Source organism: Nomascus leucogenys, unplaced genomic scaffold (genome assembly GCF_006542625.1).
Source record: "Nomascus leucogenys isolate Asia unplaced genomic scaffold, Asia_NLE_v1 Super-Scaffold_258, whole genome shotgun sequence".
In the NCBI taxonomy this organism is placed as follows: Eukaryota; Metazoa; Chordata; class Mammalia; order Primates; family Hylobatidae; genus Nomascus; species Nomascus leucogenys.
This window is the reverse complement of record NW_022095769.1, coordinates 1,751,844-1,770,481: the sequence shown is the minus strand read 5'-3', so window position 1 is coordinate 1,770,481 and position 18,638 is coordinate 1,751,844. Positions and strand designations below refer to the sequence as shown.

Sequence of the window (18,638 nt, the reverse complement as noted above, 5' to 3'; positions counted from 1 at the left end):
TAAGCTGGCAGCAGGAAATGAAATGAGCTCTTTGGTGCCTGCTAATGGGGACAGGGGCATTTGGAAAGGTTGGCTCTCAATTCTCTCGGCTAATGGGAGGGAAGTGTAAAGAAATCAACAGAAGAATAGCTTCTGAACGATCCAATCTGGTTTGGAAATTTTCCATAGTCCTTACTTGCAAGGACTGGAAATTTCTGTCTGGGAGTTCATGTCACTTATAACCACTGCAGCCACAGGGTGAAGACTTGACTCCGAAGCTCAAACTGTTAAGCTGTTTAGGCCCCCCATTCTACTCCAGTGGGGCTGAAACACTTCTAATCTCTGACTGAAGAGAAATACTAGTATGTTCTCCCACACCCCCCATCTCTCTCTCTCTCTCTGTCTCTCTCTCTCTCTCTCTCTGATTATGGTCTAGCAAATTCTCACACCTTCCCCGGAGATGGAAAAAAATAGAAGAAACAAAGGGCTTAGGTTTCAGATATATTTTCTTTCCAGCTCCTGCTGCGCTTGTGGCTGGCATGTGGGCAGAGAGCAGGTTTCTATGGAGATAATGATAAGCAAAGATTTAAGTGCTCAGAGTAGGTAATGTCAACACGTTTGATCATGGAAAGCTGGCAATACTTATCATCTAAAGTTGACAACACCTCTATGACAAGAGAGAGTCTGAGACTGAAGAAGATGGGAGAATGTAGGCCCACCCTCCCCTCCCACACCCTGTCCACTTGGTGTACTCACGTGGCTTCTTCAAACACACGCACTTTCTCACAGCCTTCTGGGGGCTCCCGTTTGAAGACGTAGCTATGATTAGGCCGAGGGGAGGCAGCAAAGGCAAGGACTGGAGATGGGCTGCCATCTTCAAGAAAGGCTGGGTGGCCTGGAGAGGAGGCTGTGAACAGAGCAAGGCTGAGTCTAGTGGAGATGAAGGGAAGGCCTCCACTTTTCTGGGTCCAGGACTGGGGTGTAAAGTGGCAAGGCTGGGGACACATGGTAAGGAAGAGGGTAGTGGGTGTGCTTATCCAGTGTGATTATACTCTACCTTAAAAACCTTTGAGGCAGCTTACAAAAATACACAGTATATAACAGAACAGAAAAACGGAGTTGAATGGATGGAAAGTTAAGATCTCATACCAATTCTGTATTCCCAGGAGGTAGACTGGGACCGGAACTCCAAATCTCAGACTTGAAGGAATCCTAACTGTGTCTCTCTCTGCCTTCTTCCAAGACTGTAACACCCTCCCTGCCAACATACCACAGCTTCTTCCTGTCCACAGTCTTGAAAATCTATCCTTTCTTCCAAGAACTCTTCTCCGACTCAGAGAAGCAATCTTTACTCAACCCCACTTGTAGGATAAAATTCTCTCCCTTTCCACACAGTGAATGTACTTTGCCTAGGTTGCAAATATTGACTTTATCTGTATTTATCTCACATTTATTCCTCCTTACTCTATGCTCTGTTTACCCATGTGTATTGTTAGATCATGCCCTTGACCAGCCTACCTCATGGGGTTGCTGTGACAATCAAATCAGACAACATAGGCACAGTGCTTTATAATATAAGGATCATTATTAGGAGGCAGGAATTTTATCTCATTTTCTCAGAGAAGTAGCTAGGGCATTGTAGAAAGTAGAGATTTGGATTAAAAAAAAAAATGGGTTTTGATCTGGGTCAAACTATGCAACCCTGGGCAAGCAACCACATTCTCTTACTTTGTATCACTCACAACCACTTTGAAACCATTGTTGGGAATGAGTACAGTGGACATCTGAATGAAGACTCGCTGCTTTCCCCTACAGCTTGCTGAACCTCAGCCCAAAAATGGGGATGGCAGGGATTGCTTCTTTGCATCCCAGTGAGGATTAAATAGAAGTATAAATGCAGTGACTTCATAAATTATCAATCAGAACAGGATGTATGGGACCATTATTATCATTGGTATAATGTGCAGAAGAAAGATGACTCATAAAGATATTCTAGTAGGGTACTGAGAATGCTGGGCCTGAATTGACTAGAGGTGGAAAAGGGAGTGGAGCCACTCGTGTGCCCCAGAGTCAGCCCTGCTGCCTCAGCCTTCACAGCTTACCTTTGTCGTTGGGGGTGGATGCCAGCTCCTCGGCGGCACCCCGAAGTTCCTCATGACTGGCCAGGCCACAAGGCTGGGGAGATGCCAAGGACATGGAAGGAGAGCTGGCAAGGTTGCCAGGCTCCAGGAGGAGGAGGGGATGATCACAGCTGCCACTCTGGGGAGGAGCTGGGGCCCGGTGCCCATCAGGGATATCAAGGATCTAACGGGGAAGGATGGTAAAGACTGTCAGCCCTGAGTATTTCAGGCCTGCAGCAGCACAGTGACCCCAAGGGTATTTCCCTTGCTGCTGTCATTCTCTATCCATGACACACAACCACAGAACACCATTTCCTCCAGCCATTTATTTCCCTGGCCACCCCTCAATCTAGAAGAAACTCCCTGTTTCATCCATAGCACTTTGCTCTTATCCCTAATAGCACTCACAGTCCAACGTATAATTACATATTCACCTGTAGGGCTTGATCAATGTGTTGTCCCCACAAGACTATAAGCCTCATGAGGGCAGGGACCTTCTGTGCCCTGGGCTCTAGGAACACAAAGATGATAATGTATGCTGGAGGGCACAATAGCGGCAAATCACCAGGAGCCTGTAAGTGCTGTAACCATTGCAGAACAAGTATGCTGATGATTAGCATGTGTTACATACCTCCTCACCCCCTTTTAAAAACACTCAATGGTACTTGAACCTGTAGCTGCCAAATTATGTGCATGTGTTTGGGTATATGTAAAATCCTGCATACATGCAAATTCAAAATCAACTAGTAGGTAAATCATAAACTGAGAAGTGTGCCCATTAGAATCATATTAATATTGGCCAACTGGCATTCCCCAATTAAACTGTGTCAATATAAAATTGTGCCTGAGGCCGGCTGGGCGCAGTGGCTCACGCCTGTAATCCCAGCACTTTGAGAGGCTGAGGCGGGCAGATCACAAGGTCGGGAGATAGAGACCATTCTGGCTAACACAGTGAAACCCCGTCTCTACTCAAAGATACAAAAAAATTAGCCAGGCATCATGGCGGGCACCTGTCCCAGCTACTCAGGAGGCTGAGGCAGCAGAATGGCGTGAACCCAGGAGGCGCAGCTTGCAGTGAGCCCAGATCGCGCCACTGCACTCCAGCCTGGGCGACAGAGCAAGACTCCGTCTCAAAAAAAAAAAAGAAAGAAAAAAAAAATGTGCCTGAGACCAGCATGGTGGCTCACGCCTGTAATCCCAGCACTTTGGGAGGCTGAGGTGGGTGGATCACGAGGTCAGGAGATCGAGGCCATCCTGGCCAACATGGTGAAACCCCCTACTAAAATACAAAAAATTACCCGGGCGTGGTGGCGCATGCCTGTAGTCCCAGCTACTCGGGAGGCTGAGGTGGGGGAATTACTTGAACCCGGGAGGCGGAGGTTGCAGTGAGCTGAGATTGCGCCACTGTACTCCAGCCTGGCGACCAGAGCGAGACTCTATCTCCAAAAAAAAAAAAAAAAGTGCCCGAGACTTCAGCAAAGGTAGCACATATTCTGCCTGGGAGTGGAGTCAGGAAGAAGGCTGCATAGGAGCAGCTGGGCACGAAGGAGGCACGCGTGTTACCAGGTAGAGATGGAGAAGGGGCAGGGGGCAGCAGGCACTGAGGGGCCCATGTCGGTGCCGAGTACACGGGGAACAGTGAGAACTGGCAGTTTGGCTGAAGATGACCCCTGTCTGTTCCTCCCAGTGGGGGGGCCTCCTCTCTGCCAATCCTTGCCCCCTCTCTTTGTACTCACCACCACAAAGCCTGCCCTAGTGACACAAGTAAGGTCATTTGAGACTAATAAACTCCACTTGCATTCCTTTTGCAGGCTGGTGTTTGTATGCTGCTGTTTGCATAGCCATAGCCTGTGAGGCCTCAGAGAGCAGGACTCCCAGTTCCCCTCGCCCAGGCCAAGTGAGGCACGAACAGTGGGTGCACTCAGGGTGCGGCCGCCACTCACCCTCAGCAGCTCCTCTTCTCCCTGCTCCTTCACAAACACCTCCTCCAGCTCTTGGTTAAGCCCTTCGAGGCTCCTGTGCAGGCAGGGGCTGAGTCGCAAGACAGGGGACCCTGATGGGAAGGTGGGAGGGGACGCCTGAGGAAGAGGGAAATGACAAAATCACACACAGCCCCACCAGGCCGACAGTCATTCATTCTGACCAGGGGTAATGGTCATGTCCACACAGCAGAACTGAGTGAATGAAGGGTGATTTGGGGACAGTTACAGATTGCAGTAGGTCCACTCAGGGCAGTTTTCTCCAAAAGTTTGAGCTTTGCAGAGTCTACTGTGTGCTGTAGAGTCATTGCCTCAATTATATGGGGCTGGGGGTAGAAGAGAGGGAGATTTAGAACTGCAAGAAGCCCTTCCAATATCACACAGCAAGACCAAGTTTGGACTAAAACTTCACAAGGCATGCAGTGTGGTAGGGGGCTCGGCAGCTCCAAGACCCAGGAAACCTCTGCCCACATAGGGGGGCCTGCATGGAGGAGAACAAAGGGGAGAGGGCTGGGGGAGAAAACATACCCTCAGTGCTCCCCGCACTGCGTGGTCCCCTGGGAGTGGGGAACCTCGCTCCTTCTCTTTCCCACTGCGGCTCAGCTTCGTCCTCTGCAGTTGTTGCTTCAACTTGGAAATCTAGCAGCCCAGAGAGAAGAAGACAGAAGCAGATTAAGGAAAGCCAAAGTGCACTGGGTCCCTCTTCCAAGGAGTGGCTCCTGCCAGAGGCCCATGAAGATATATACTAGGAGGATGGAAGTTAATCTTCCATCTCAAAATAGCTCAGTGGTGTTAAAACTGTGATGATCTGTTCCTCAGACGAGTTGGATACCTCACTTAACTAGATGGATTGGATTCCAAAAAATTAAAAATATACAACATGGAAACCATTTTGTCTTTTACAGATTCCAAAGGCATGGACTACCCCTCTTTTTTTTTTTTTTTTTTTTTGAAACTGAGTCTTGCTCTCTCACCCAGGTTGGAGTGCAGTGGCGCGATCTCGGCTCACTGCAACCTCCACCAGGTTCAAGCAATTCTCTGCCTCAGCCTCCTGAGTAGCTGGGATTACAGGCACCCACCACCACCCCCAGCTAATTTTTGTATTTTTAATAGAGACGGGGTTTCACCATCTTGGCCAGGCTGGTCTTGAACTCCTTACCTCGTGATCCACCTGCCTCAGCCTCCCAAAGTCCTGGGATTAGGCATGAGCCATCGTGCCCGGCCCTACCCCTCTATAAATAGCAATGGAAGATGATGTTTCTGAACGCTAAGGACATTGAGTACATTCACAACTATCTCAAAGGCCCTGAGACCAAGAAGGATGGGGATATTCTCCCTTGTTTAAAGTAGACTACACTAGGAACAGGGATAGACACTCAAGAAGGGAATATTGGATTTCATCTTGACTTTCATATCCTGAGACTATTACAGATTATCATCAACAATTTTGAATATTATCCCATCACATGTACAATTCCGGACCTTCTTGCCCTCAACTGGAAAATGCTCAGGGGATGAAGAGCTATTTAAATATAAGCCTAAATTAAATGGAATTCCGAGAGTAGATCTGCTGCCCACAGCCATAAAATTTATGACTAGAGCCAAGAAGAAAGGGCTTTCCGATTTGCTATTGTGGGTCACTTATACCACATCTCCCCATTCTTAGTGTGAATAACTTGCCACTCTGACCATTGAAAAGTTTAAATATTTTTTATTTCCCCCTTGTCTTAAGCTCTCAACGTATTCACTTCATATTTTCTCATTGTTCTCAGCAATAGAGGGCAGAAGCAACTTCCTCTTGTAAAGGGGTGCAGGGTGAGTCCTATCGAGTTGACCCTCTCAGAAGCTGCCACACAGCATGTCAGGAGGAGCTGATGGGGAGCCCTGGAATATTCCAGCCTACAGCTTTCTCCCCTTAACCTCAATGACTTGAGCACTCCTGAGGGAGAGGGAGGGCCAGGAAAAAGTGTTTGGGAACATTTCGTTATTTTTCTCTTCTTTTGAAAATAAGGCTAGGGCTGGGCGTGGTGGCTCACGCCTGTAATCCCAGCACTTTGGGATGCTGAGGCTTGCAGATCACCTCAGGTCAGGAGTTCAGGACCACCCTGGCCAACATGGTGAAACCCATCTCTACTAAAAAAAAAAAATACAAAAATTAGGTGGGTGTGGTGGTGGGTGCCTATAATCTAAGCTACTTAGGAGGCTGAGGCAGGAGAATCGCTTGAACCCAGGAGGCGGAAGTTGCAGTGAGCCGAGATCATGCCACTGTACTCCAGCCCAGCCAGTAGAGTGAGACTCTGTTTCCAAAAAAAAACTAGATGAGTAGTTAAGAAGTAAATGAGGCTGGGAGATCCTAATTCCCAGGAACTCCCTCCCTGTCTTTTTCCAGTCTCTGAGCTGCTTATCTGGATCCAACCCCAAAGAACAATGGTGGCTCCAGCCCTGTGCTTGCTGCTGAAAGGCACTAGCAGCCTCTGGCCAAGCCCCTTCCTAGCAGGAGGGTCTGGGCTCCTAAGACCTGGCCACTTGCAGAGTGGGAGTCAGCTAGGAAGGAGCCATCTCATCAGGAAAAGGCCAGGTCAAGATAGGAGAGGTGAGCAGTGTGACTCCACCGTGGAGCAGATGCATTGCATGGTACTAGGGGATCGAGAAGCCACTACCCTAGGCAGGGAGTCAAAGTGGGTAGCTACCTCTTTTCGGTGGTCTGTGCTGCCCCAGGATGCTGAGCGCTTGTGTGCACAGGAGCTGGCACGCTCACCTTCTAGCTCTTGCCAGGACAGGGGCGTCTGTAGGGAGAGAAACATAGTGAGACAGAGCAGCTTCTTTGGCAGGCACTGGGGAACAGGCACACTGTTTTCTGGGTAGAGGTGATGGCCCTTTGAGCCCTTCTCTCTGCTCATCGACCTCTGAACACTCCCAGTCGGTGTTCTTCAGGCTTCTCCACCTGCACTGCCTCCTTCCCAGTTCATGTCCTCCAGCAAACATTCCCTGATGACCCAACAGGGCCAACCTCCTCTTTACTCTTGTCTGAGTGCTATACATGTATGATATCCCAGTTATTCCAGCTGATCCTCAGTGGTGAGGACAAGTATTGCCACTCCTATCCCAACCAGCTCCAAGAGAATATAGGCTCAGGCTCAGGAACTCACTGGCACTCTTTATTCTCTCGCCCTCTACATGTCTAGCACAGGCCCAGGCTCCTGGGAGCCTAATAAAAACAAGTTAATATATAGGAGTGCATTAAGGGATTATTAACTGGTAAAACAGGAAAAAGGTCAACATAGGTCCCCTGACCAAAGCAGGGGACTCCTGTATGGTGCAGTGCTTCATTTTTCCCTGCACATGGAATAAGTGTTGCTCCCCCGACCCCCACCCCCGCTGCAAATAAGCAGGAAGGAGACATTTTCAGAAAGCAGAGAGCCACAGTTCTGAATCCAGCCCTGATTCCTGATCCCTCTTGGCCTTATCACTCCTTTTCCTCCCGGGCCTGCCCAGCCCTCATAAAAACAGGGCCCTCAGTCTGCATCTCCTCTCTCTTGCTGCACCGATGACGGTGTGTCCAAGATGGAGGCAGGGAGAGCTGCAGGATTACTTCCTGAGCCCTGACCCAAGGGAGGAAGCTGTTGGCTCTAAGCATGAAGCCAAAGAGGCCCAGATCCCTCCCCACCACCAGTATCCCTACTTCCATTCCAAGGGAGGGGCCCAAGGGGGAACGCTCCAGTGGAACCAGTTTCTCTCTAACTTCTGTGCACAAGCACAGGCTGCCAAAAACATGAGGGCCTGGGAACTGTCTCCTCCAAGAGATCTGCTGACCTCCCCCGAGAGGTTGTTGCAAACAGAAAAGGGGGAGGACAGGGAAAAAAACCCAACTACTCGCCACCCAACAGCTGCTAAGAGTAGCTCGGTGGGGGAGTCTGAGCAAGCTTGTGAGAGCAGACGGCCGTATGTGACAGCTGCAGTGGAGAGGGGCCACTGGGGATTGGGGCTCCCTGGCTCTTCCTTCTCCCAGCTGCTCATGGATCAGCACCTTTACTGGGCCATGCAACATAGCCAGGGTGAGACAACTGCCCTAACTTTCTTGTTCTGATGAGCATCACGAGTAAGTAGGTAACAGAGGAATCTACAAATGCTAAATAAAGCATCCAGAGATCAATTTCCCCACAATTCCCTTCTTTAGGAAAAGGGCAGACAGCACATCCTTCAGGCCCAAATCTTCAGCACAAACCCTAAAGCCATATACTGGCTCTGTCAGTATATGGAAAGCTACTTCCAAATGCCCACGTCTCTCTAAACCAGGGTGCTACCAGACAAAGCCTCAGAAAAGGCTGGTGCATGCACTGAAAAGTGAGGAGGAAGCCCATCTCTCCCAGCCACCTCGACCCAGCAGACACAAAAAGGATCCTCTCCTCAAGACTACAGGACCAACTCTAAAGATGACTACCTCTGTTAATCAAAGCTGAGCCCCACACCCCCCACGCAAACCTGTTGTCCCTGGAAGGTGGTAGAGGCTATAGAGGGATGACAAAAGCTAACAGGACCGTTCTGCCCATTTCCCTTCCTCAGGGAAGATACTGTACTCACAGGTGGGTGGTAACAGAGAGGAAAAAACATCCACGTTCAGGCTGCCACGGATACTACTAATATCTCTTGCAAACTCTTCAAGTACCTCTTTCTTCTGAGATATGCAAGAGGGTGGAAAGAGAAATGCAGGCTAGCACAAGACTTAAAAAGGATGTGAGGCTGGGGGTGGTGGCTCATGCCTGTAATCCCAACACTTTGGGAGACTGAGGCGGGTGGATCACTTGAGGTCAAGAGTTCGAGACCAGCCTGGCAAACATGGTGAAACCCCGTCTCTACTAAAAATAGAAAAATTAGCTGGGTGCCTGTAATCCCAGCTATTCGGGTGGCTGAGGCACGAGAATTGCTTGAACTCAAGAGGTAGAGGTTGCAGTGAGCTGAGATTGCGCCACTGCACTCCAAGCCTGGGTGACAGAGCAAGACCGTCTCAAGAAAAAAAAGAAAGAAAGAAAGAAAGAAAAACGAAAAAAAAGAAAGGAAAAGAGAAAGGGATGTGAAAATCATAGCAGCTAGGGTCATCTCCTCTCTCAATCCAAGTGACCCCACCTCTCTCCGCTCAGCAACGTCTTCCACCAACCACTGCCTTCTCTGTGTAAACTATACTACTAAGACCATTTCTTTGTGTCAACACCCAACCCCTGGCCACAGAATTCACCATCTGACCCTTCATCTCACGGGCTCTCCATCCTTGGCTCTCTGTCCTCCCAAGCAAACCCAGCTCCCTGTCCTTTTTCTTACCTTACCCCCAACCTCCAAGCCTGGTCTCCCGATCTAAGGCGGCCTGCCCGGCCAACTATTCCCATTCTTCTTGTCAGGGAGCCTTTCCTAACTTGTCTGCCTCAGGCTGACTGCTCTTCTGCTCTGCGTCTCCTCCTTGCAGATGGGCTCTGAGTGTACATCATTCGTGCAATCAACAAATAGTGACTGAATGTACACTGTGTGCCTGGTACTGTTTCAGGCACTGGCCATACAACCATGTACAAAACAACACAAATACTTGTCTGAGTTTATGTTCTTATTGAGGAGATAGTTTAAACAGTGATAAGTGCCAAGGAGAAAAATACAGCAAAGAAAAGAGATAGGAATGCTGGGTGGGGGATACAATTGGAAATGTCAGGGAGGCCCCCAATGAAAAAGTAACATCTGAATAAAAACAGGAAGGAGGTGAGGGAGTGTGAGTCATGTGGGTATCTGAGGTAAGAGTAATCCAGACAGAGGGAACAGCCAGTGCAAAGGCCCTGTGGCGGCAATGAGCCTGGTATGTTTGAGAATGATAAAGAGGCCAGTGTGGCTGGAGCAGAGTGTGTCAGGAGATGCAGTGACAGGTTAAAAAACGGCTCCTCAAAGATGAGGAACCTATAAATGTTACCTTGTATAGTAAAGTTTTTGCAGATGTATTCAGGATCTTGAGATTATCCAAGATTATCAGGATGGACCCTAAATACCATTACAAATGTCCTTAAATAAGAAAGAGGCAGAGGGAGATTAGATGTATGCACACTGAAGAGGATAAGCGATATGACCACAGAGGCAGAGACCTGAGTGATGTGGCTGCAAGCCAAGGAGTGCCAGCAGCCACCACAAGCTAGAAGTGCAAGGAACAGACTCTCCCCAGGAGCCTCCTGGGAGAGAATGGCCATGCCAACACCTTGATCTCAGCCTACTGAAACAGAACTTGGACTTCTGGTCTCCAGAACTGTGAAATAATACATTTCTGTGGTGTTAAGCCACTAAGTTTGAGGTAATTTGTTAAAGCAGCCTCAGAAACCTAATGCAGTAGGTTATCCTGTGTTTGAAGTTGTTGACATGCTGAAATTGACATTGAGTATTCTTTTTTTTTCTTTTGAGATGGGAGTTTCACTCTTGTTGCCCAGGGTGGAGTGCAATGGCACAATCTTGGCTCACTGAAACCTCCGCCTCACGGGTTCAAGTGATTCTCCTGCCTCAGCCTCCCAAGTAGCTGGGATTACAGGCATGTGCCACCATGCCCGGCTAATTTTGTATTTGTAGTAGAGATGGAGTTTCACCATGTTGGTCAGGCTGGTCTCGAACTCCTGACCTAAGGTGATCCACCCGCCTCAGCCTCCTAAAGTGCTGGGATTACAGGCATTAGCCACTGCGCCCACCCGACATCGAGTATTCTCAAGGCAGGAGTGTATACAGGTGTGGGCTATAGCCCCTCCTAAACTGGGAGTGCCCAGAGTGGGGACCATGTCCCCAGTTTCCAGTGCCCAAGGTTGGACACTCCTCTTCTGAGTCTGACCATGAAGCACAGAAAAGTCATAGTTAAGAAAAGTTCCCCTTCAAAAAGCTAACCTGGCCAGGTGCGGTGGCTCATGCCTATAATCCCAGCACCTTGGGAGGCCAAGGCAGGAGGATTGCTTGAGGCCAGGAGTTCAAAACCAGCCTGGTCAACATAGCAAGACCCTATCTCTATAAAAGAAATAATTTTAAATTAGCCAGTTATGATGGCGCATATCTGTCATCCCAGCTACTAGGGAGGCTGAGGCAGGAGGACCACTTGCGCCCAGAAGTTCAAGGCTGCAGTGAGTCGTGATAGTACCACTGCACTCCAGCCTGGGCAACAGAGCGAGCCCCTGTCTCAAAAAAAAAAAAAAAAAAAAAAGAAAAAAAGAAAAAGAAAAAACTAACCTTCTGGCCACAACAGGGGTCACACCATGCTGCTCAGTCATTCTAGATGACCCTTTGGAAGCAGGGTAGAGCTGGAGCTCAGCAGACCAAAAAGTCATATTTGTTGCTGGGCGCGGTGACTCATGCCTGTAATCCCAGCACTTTGAAGCAGGCAGATTAGATCACTTGAGGTCAGGAGTTCAAGACCAGCCTGGTCAACATGGTGAAACCCCATCTCTACTAAAAATACAAAACAATTGGCCGGGCATGGTTGCACATGCCTGTAATCCCAGCTACTGGGGAGGCTGAGGCAGGAGAATTGCTTGAAGCTGGAAGGCGGAGGTTGCAGTGAGCCAAAATCGAGCCACTGCACTCCAGCTTAGGCGACAGGGCGAGACTCTGTCTCAAAAAAAAAAAAAGAACAAAAAGTTGTTTGTCAGGGGGAGTCATGCACTGGAACAGATTTGACACCCTGGCCCAGGGGGAGAAGCTGAGGGACAAGTAGGGCAGCTTCTGACCATGAGTGGCATGGGCCAGCTGTGTAGATGATATTTAGGTTATGCAAAACTGGACGTGGCCAGACCAAGGAAGCCTTGCCTGGGATTGAGATCCCAGAGCAACATGTGGAAGGACAGCTGGGCATGGGGGTGGAGGACAGTTTCCCAAAGAGCCATCTAATATAATGAGGAGGAGGGGTGAGATGAAGCTGAAAACCCTCCAAATTGGAATCTCTCAGACTCAAGCTCAAAAGTTTCTACCTAGACTCCATGACCACAGGCAGGAAAGTCCTGGCCCTCACTGTCTCCAGTGACCTTGGCACCTGAGTAAGCTCCATGTGTGGAGCTGGGCTACGCCCTGGGAACGTAACCCACTATCCCTGCACGGGACTGTCAGGCAGCATGGTGCCTGGCCTGGTGTGGACCGTCAGGACTACGTGTTCAACTGAAATTCTGCAGGGAATCAGTCCCTTAGGTCTCTGGCCAAACAAAAAGGCCGGAAAAGGCTCTGAGGGTGGGCTGCTGGTCAGCACTGAAAACTGGCTGCAAATGGCCAAGGCCACCATCTCTGCCCTACAGTGACTATGCAACCCTCAGATTTTCCATTATGGCCCCATTTTCAAATGTTCGGTACTGTTGTCAAACTATGCTGAACAACTGGTCCTGATCACCAATCTGGAAAACAGGCAGTGTGCCCAGGCCCCCACACTCACAAAGAAAAACATTTTTAAAAGGTCCGTGATGGTCAGACTGAATTGTGTGTCATCACTGTTGGGGCACTGGCTTGGGAAAACACGGAGGATAGTACACAGGTAGGGGAAAGACACAAGAAGTCTTCCCAGTGAGCATGCCCACCTTCACCTCTGGCCTTCCTCACACTCCATGTGGTTTGTCAAGACTTAAGCTTTTTTTTTCTAAAGGGTAAATTGGGGCTAAAGAAAAAAAATATCCTGTCATAGAAGCTTCCCCACCTTACCTGGGGAATGCAGATGGAATGGGGCTGGGGATGAGTAGAACAGGGGGCTGGGCTAGGCAGGGCAGGTACCCAGAGTCCTGTCCATCAGCAGGATGAGACCAACGGGGGAACTTTGCTCAAACAGTCATTACAGCTGTGATGAGACCACTTCCTCCCTCCAGAAAAGTACACGAAGACTCAAAGGTTTGCACAGCAAGAAGGGAGACGGGTAACTGCAGCCACCGGCAGGTACTGCCCTCACCCACCCTGGCCTGGGCCCAGCCACTAAGGAGTGGCCAACACAAAGCAATCGGTGGCCAGCTCTAGTTTACCAACTGACCTGGTCATCTCTCCCATTGCTCAAAACATGCAGCATCTCCAAAGCACTTCTTCTCCAATTACCATGTTCACACATCCTCCTCCCAAAAACAACCAATATCACAAATAACATATATCCACACCCTTCCTCTTTCTTTGCCCCAAGTATTTGGGTAACCCAGTTCTCCATGTCTGTCTGTAAATGGCCTGAGGACAATCCTTTGTAACCACCTAAGAGTTTAAAACACAACGAGGAAGGGGATACTAGGATGAGATTGTTGGCACTACTGGGCTATATTCAAGAACTGAGAGCTTTTTGCTCCATCTTCTACCCTGTGAGGAAGCCTCAAGATATCGTGCCCGGCTATCTAGACAGCAGGTGTCCCAGGCTTGCTGCCTAGATCTGAAGCTGGCTTGCAATGGGCAGGGCCCTGGTCTCCTCTCAGGGATTCAGAGGAAGGAGCTGCTTAGCCTGAACCATAACTGCAGCTGCTGACCTCACTGCAAGGCATGCCCTGGGAATGCCAGGGCTGCTGGCTCCTGGTGGAGGGAGGTTAGGCAAGTAGGACAGTAGTAGTGAGTGCCCACCAGTGAGGGAGGATGCAGCAGAAAATAACTACTACATTGGTATGACTAGAAGAGAAAGGGCAAAAGGTAAGTGCAGGGTAGAAACAGCCCCATCCCCAGCTTAAGGCAATTGGGAAAAGGTTCTAGCATTAGTCTTTTTTTTTTTCTTTTTTTTTTTTGACACAGAGTCTCGCTCTGTTGCCCAGACTGGAGTGCAGTGGCATGATCTCGGTTTACTGCAACCTCTGCCTCCTGGGTTCAAGCGATTCTCCTGTCTCAGCCTCCCGAGTAGCTGGGATTACAGGCATGAGCCACCATGCCCAGCTAATTTTTGTATTTTTAGTAGAGATGGGGTTTCACCATGTTGGCCAGGATGGTCTTGATCTCCTGACCTCGTGATCCACCCAGCTCGGCCTCCCAAAGTGCTCGCATTACAGGCGTGAGCCACCGCGCCTGGCCATATTAGTCCATTTTTAACAGCTTAAAAGCTTTCAAGGACTTTGGTAGATCCTGCCACCCTCCCTTCCCTCTTCCCCTCTCCACACACCTTCATATCTTCCCAGTCAAACCTCTCTTTCCTCTCCAGTCCTTTCTGGGTGATATCCCAGTACTCAATAGGGAAGGAACACCAGTTACTGAGGAATATGTCAGGTGAGCCTCAGACCTCCACAGTGTAATACTAGTGTTGAAGAGGGTAGCTTGGACCAGGCCAGGGGGCTTAAGCAGGAATTTGAATGGAGCCCAAAACCTAGAAGCAGCAAATTCCCAGAAGACCAGGAATGAAAGACGGGTAGAGTGCATATTTTGGTTTGGATGCCTAGGTTGATCAGCATTCTCCACCTCCTGACTGCGGCCACAATATTGACAGGTTGCTAAGAGTTCCTCGAGGGCTGGAGCCCATCCCAGGGAAAGAGGAAAGCTGCATGGCTTGGCCTTGCCAGACCCACGGAGGCTCATCGCTGACCTCTGTCTTGCTGTGGCAAGAAGCCCAGACTTGTTATATAAAAGATCTGGCCTGCAGCTGGAGCTTGAGCAAAAACACACAGCCTAGGGTCCATGCCTCTAAACCCAGCCAGGGAACATCTGAGGCCAACCCTGCCTTCAGTTGACAAAGAGAAAGCTATCTGAGGAGTGGGATGGTGACTTCCTAGAAGGCTGAAAGCAGAAAATGACAGAGGCAGAAATAGGTGGGCTACACAGAAGCCTGCCATCTGACAAACAGGGATGCAATAATGAGCTTACACACTCAAAGGAATCTCAAGTCCTGTTCCTCCAGGAAGCCCTCCTTGACTACAAACATATTTGGACTAAGCACTCCCATCAAAAGACAAAGTTATGTGTGCTCCCAGGCCTGTGAGGAGGAAGCATAATTTATCCTACTTGCCTTTTCCAAAGGATAAAGGGAATGGCAGTGCCCAGGGCTCCCAGGAAGGAAGCCTACTCTCTTTCCTTCCTGGAGGGTATTCTCCTTTCATAGTCTATTTGTAGATCCAAAGAGGGCCATGATTTTAACTGCAGCAAATTCTTGTTGGTTCAAGGTGGGGTATTCCCATGAGAATTCCCCTTCTTTAAACTTTGCCAGATATTTGGCTCCATCTCATCCCTTGGCTGTCTGTTTACTGGCCCTCATAGAACTGGAATCCAGACTCATGGAGGCCAAATCTTGTCCTCATTTCCTTATTCTTCATTCCAACATGCCAAGAACAGTACTGGGCATTCAAACATTCACCAACAACATTTGAAAATGGATCGCATTAACAAAATAAATAAACGAAAGAAACTGACATGATGTGGTCAAAAGAGGTATCAAGCACCTTCTCGTGTCATTTGGCCATCAAGCCACCTACACGGAGGCAGACCAGGCACTCTCCACCCAGTTTGCAAAGGAAGAGCTGACTTGCCCGATGTCCCCCGGGATGAAGGGCTGACTCGGACCCTCATGTCCTAGCCACCCTGTTTCTGCCTATCTCGAAATAACTCATTTGCTCTGAAGATGAACAAGAATGCGTTTAAACTGCATCAAAAGGGAGATTTGACTCTTAACAACTTAGCTGCTAAAAATGAAGTCCTGAATCAGATTAAGAAATGTCTGTATAATTTCACATATGAGATATGTTCATGCTCAGGCCGATGCTAGCTTATCCAAAAATTGATAAATGAACTGGATGATCTGCAGAGATTCTTTCCAAGCTTGGGATTCTTAATGAAAAGACTGTCTTAATGCAAGTACTGAAGGAGAAGAAGCTGGCTCCCCAGTCCTTGAATGGGTACACTGAAATCCCAGTCGGGGCTGCTGGCAAGGAAGAATTCTCCATTATCTGAGAACTTCCCATTCCTATGGCTCCAATGAGATCTATTCTGGCTCAGCATACTTTTTGGCCACTTCTTTGGGAAATACAAACTCAATAGAATGTTGGCCTTGGTTTAATTTTAGCAAGGTAAGGTAAATCTCATTTTTTTTCTTTTTTTTTGAGACGGAGTCTTGCTCTGTCACCCAGGATGGAGTGCAATGGTGCCATCTCAGCTCACTGCAACCTCTCCCTCCAAGGTTCAAGCGATTCTCCTGCCTCAGCCTCCCGAGTAGCTGGGATTACAGGCGCCCACCACCACACCCAGCTAATTTTTGTATTTTTAGTAGAGACGGGGTTTTGCCATGTTAGCCAGGCTGGTTTCGAACTCTTGACCTCAGGCAATCCACCTGCCTAGGCCTCCGAAAGTGCTGAGATTATAGGCATGAGCCACTGCGCCCGGCCTAAATCTCATTTTTTAAAAAGCTAGAATAAACTCTAAAGTCAGCTGTTGATTACCCCGACACAAATACTCAAAGCTAAACTGAAAAACCCAGATTGACTTCTCTCTTCCACAGGCAGGTGGAATGCAAACTCATTTCCGTATAAGTTTACAAAGAAAAACAGGGTGGTAAATTAGCAGGGCGTGGTGGCAGGCACCTGTAATCCCAGCCACTTGGGAGGATGAGGCACGAGAATCACTTGAACCCGGGAGGCAGAGGTTGCAGTGAGCCAAGATCGCACCACTGCACTCCAGCCTGGGTGACAAAAGGAAACTCTGTCTTAAGAAGATAAAACATTACATGGATAATATGTACGACCAAAACCCAAGACAAATCATCGCAACGACTTGAGGAAGACCAAAGGCCTCCTCAGCCAGCTCTCCCGCCCCATCCTTATCCCTTATCCCATCAGGAGAGAGCTTCATTACCTGGGTGGCCTTGTCATTGGTGCAGCAGGTGAAGGCCCCATCAGCATCTCGTGGCCACTGGCCCAGAAGGTAGGAGCTGAGGATGGTGTCCAGGGAGAATGTACGCCGGACCTGAAGTGGCTGAGGCCTACACACTGACTTTTCTGGGGCCACCGAGCATGGGACGCTGGCTGCAAGAGAACACAGCCCGCACACCTTGCCATCAGCATGGAGGAAGGAGACGTGGCAATCACCTTCCTCTTCTAAGAGATGTGGCCTGCCTGCCCCGTCTTCACTCATATCCACCGCTGTCCTAAAAGAATTTGAAGCAGCCTGAAACAGCACATATGGTCTGACAAGGGCTTTCCTGACCTATTTAGCCAGCCTTTATCATGGGAAACAATTTATACCATTTTACTTTGGACTTGGATGTTACTTTATAAATGTCCTCTATCCTTTTCCTGCTCCGAGTGGACTATGAACTGTGAACTCCTAGATCTCCACACTGAGTTTCCTGAGAGCAGCACTGTTTCCCATCATTAAAGGTAAAACTCTAAGTGGATAAAAAACAAAATTTTCTTCCATCTTTTATCTCCTGCCCTTCTTCCTCCCTTCAGCACCTTTGCAGGGCTTAGGCACTGCACAAATTCATCCCCTTAACTGAAGACCTCCTCTTCCTCTTCATACTTCCTTCAGGACTGGTTAGCTCCCCAGGGAACCCCGGTGGCTGACATACTGGAACAACTTTCAATTATCAAGGATTGAGGAATCTAGTTTACGGAAACATCCAAGTTTTTTGGTTCTCTCCTCTGTCTCTGACTTCTATCTAAATGGGACAAAAATAAAGCAATTATAAATCCATTCATAGGGCGGATGGTGGTGGCTCATGCTTGTAATCCCAGCACCTTGGGAGGTGGGCAGATCACTTGAGGTCAGCAGTTTGAGACCAGCCTGGCTAACATGGTGAAACCCCGTCTCTACGAAAAATACAAAAATTAGCCAGGCATGGTGGCAGGTGCCTGTAATCCCAGCTACTCAGGAGGCTGAAGCATGAGAATTGGTTGAACCTGGGAGGTGGAGGCTGCAGTGAGCCAAGATCGCACCACTGCACTCCGGCCTGGGTAACAGAGGAAGATTCTGTCTCAAAAAATAAATTAAATAAATAAATCCATTCATTTATTTTTACTTTGGTTAAAGCTTTCTAGAAGGAGGTAAAAGTTGAAACTGTGGATAAAATGTAAGGGTACTGGCATCATTTGGAAGTTGCAATCATCTAAGTTGACCCTGTTTTCCATGGCCACATTCAAAACACTCTACTATCTTAAGATCTATGGCCAGGTGCGGTGGCTCATGCCTGTAACCCCAGCACTTTGGGAGGCCGTGGCAGGTGGATCATGAGGTCAGGAGATTGAGACCATCCTAGCTAACATGGTGAAACCCCACCTCTACTAAAAATACAAAAAAATTAGCCAGGCGTGATGGCAGGCTCCTGTAGTCCCAGTTACTTGGGAGGCTGAGGCAGGAGAATGGCGTGAACCCAGGAGGCAGAGCTTGCAGTGAGCCGAGATAGCGCCACTGCAGTCCAGCCTGGGCGAAAGAGTGAGACTCCGTCTCAAAAAATAAATAAATAAATAAATAAAAATTAAAAAAAAAAAAAGACACTAAAAGGTTGGCAGTTCCTCAAAAAGTGAAACATAGAATTACCATGTGACCCAGCAATTCCACTCCTAGGTATATACCGACAAAGAACCGAAAGCAGGGACTTGAAGCATTTTTCACAATAGCCAAAAGGTGGGAGCAACCTGAGCATCCACGA

At 48.7% G+C, this 18,638-nt stretch overlaps 1 protein-coding gene across 2 annotated transcripts in view; it reads right to left on the bottom strand.

The window, feature by feature from the left end:
• FAM117A (family with sequence similarity 117 member A) overlaps positions 1 to 18,638 on the bottom strand; it is a 52,835-nt gene that overhangs the window by 4,815 nt on the left and 29,382 nt on the right. The window contains exons 2-7 of one of the 2 annotated variants that reach the window (XM_030808020.1): positions 16,844 to 17,013; positions 6,769 to 6,864; positions 4,607 to 4,717; positions 4,043 to 4,177; positions 2,082 to 2,283; positions 736 to 886 (exon numbers count right to left, since the gene is read on the bottom strand). In XM_030808020.1, coding sequence (XP_030663880.1) covers positions 736 to 886; positions 2,082 to 2,283; positions 4,043 to 4,177; positions 4,607 to 4,717; positions 6,769 to 6,864; positions 16,844 to 17,013 — 865 coding nt within the window. The remainder of the gene's footprint in view (positions 1 to 735; positions 887 to 2,081; positions 2,284 to 4,042; positions 4,178 to 4,606; positions 4,718 to 6,768; positions 6,865 to 16,843; positions 17,014 to 18,638) is intronic. The other variant, XM_030808022.1, reaches the window with a different exon arrangement.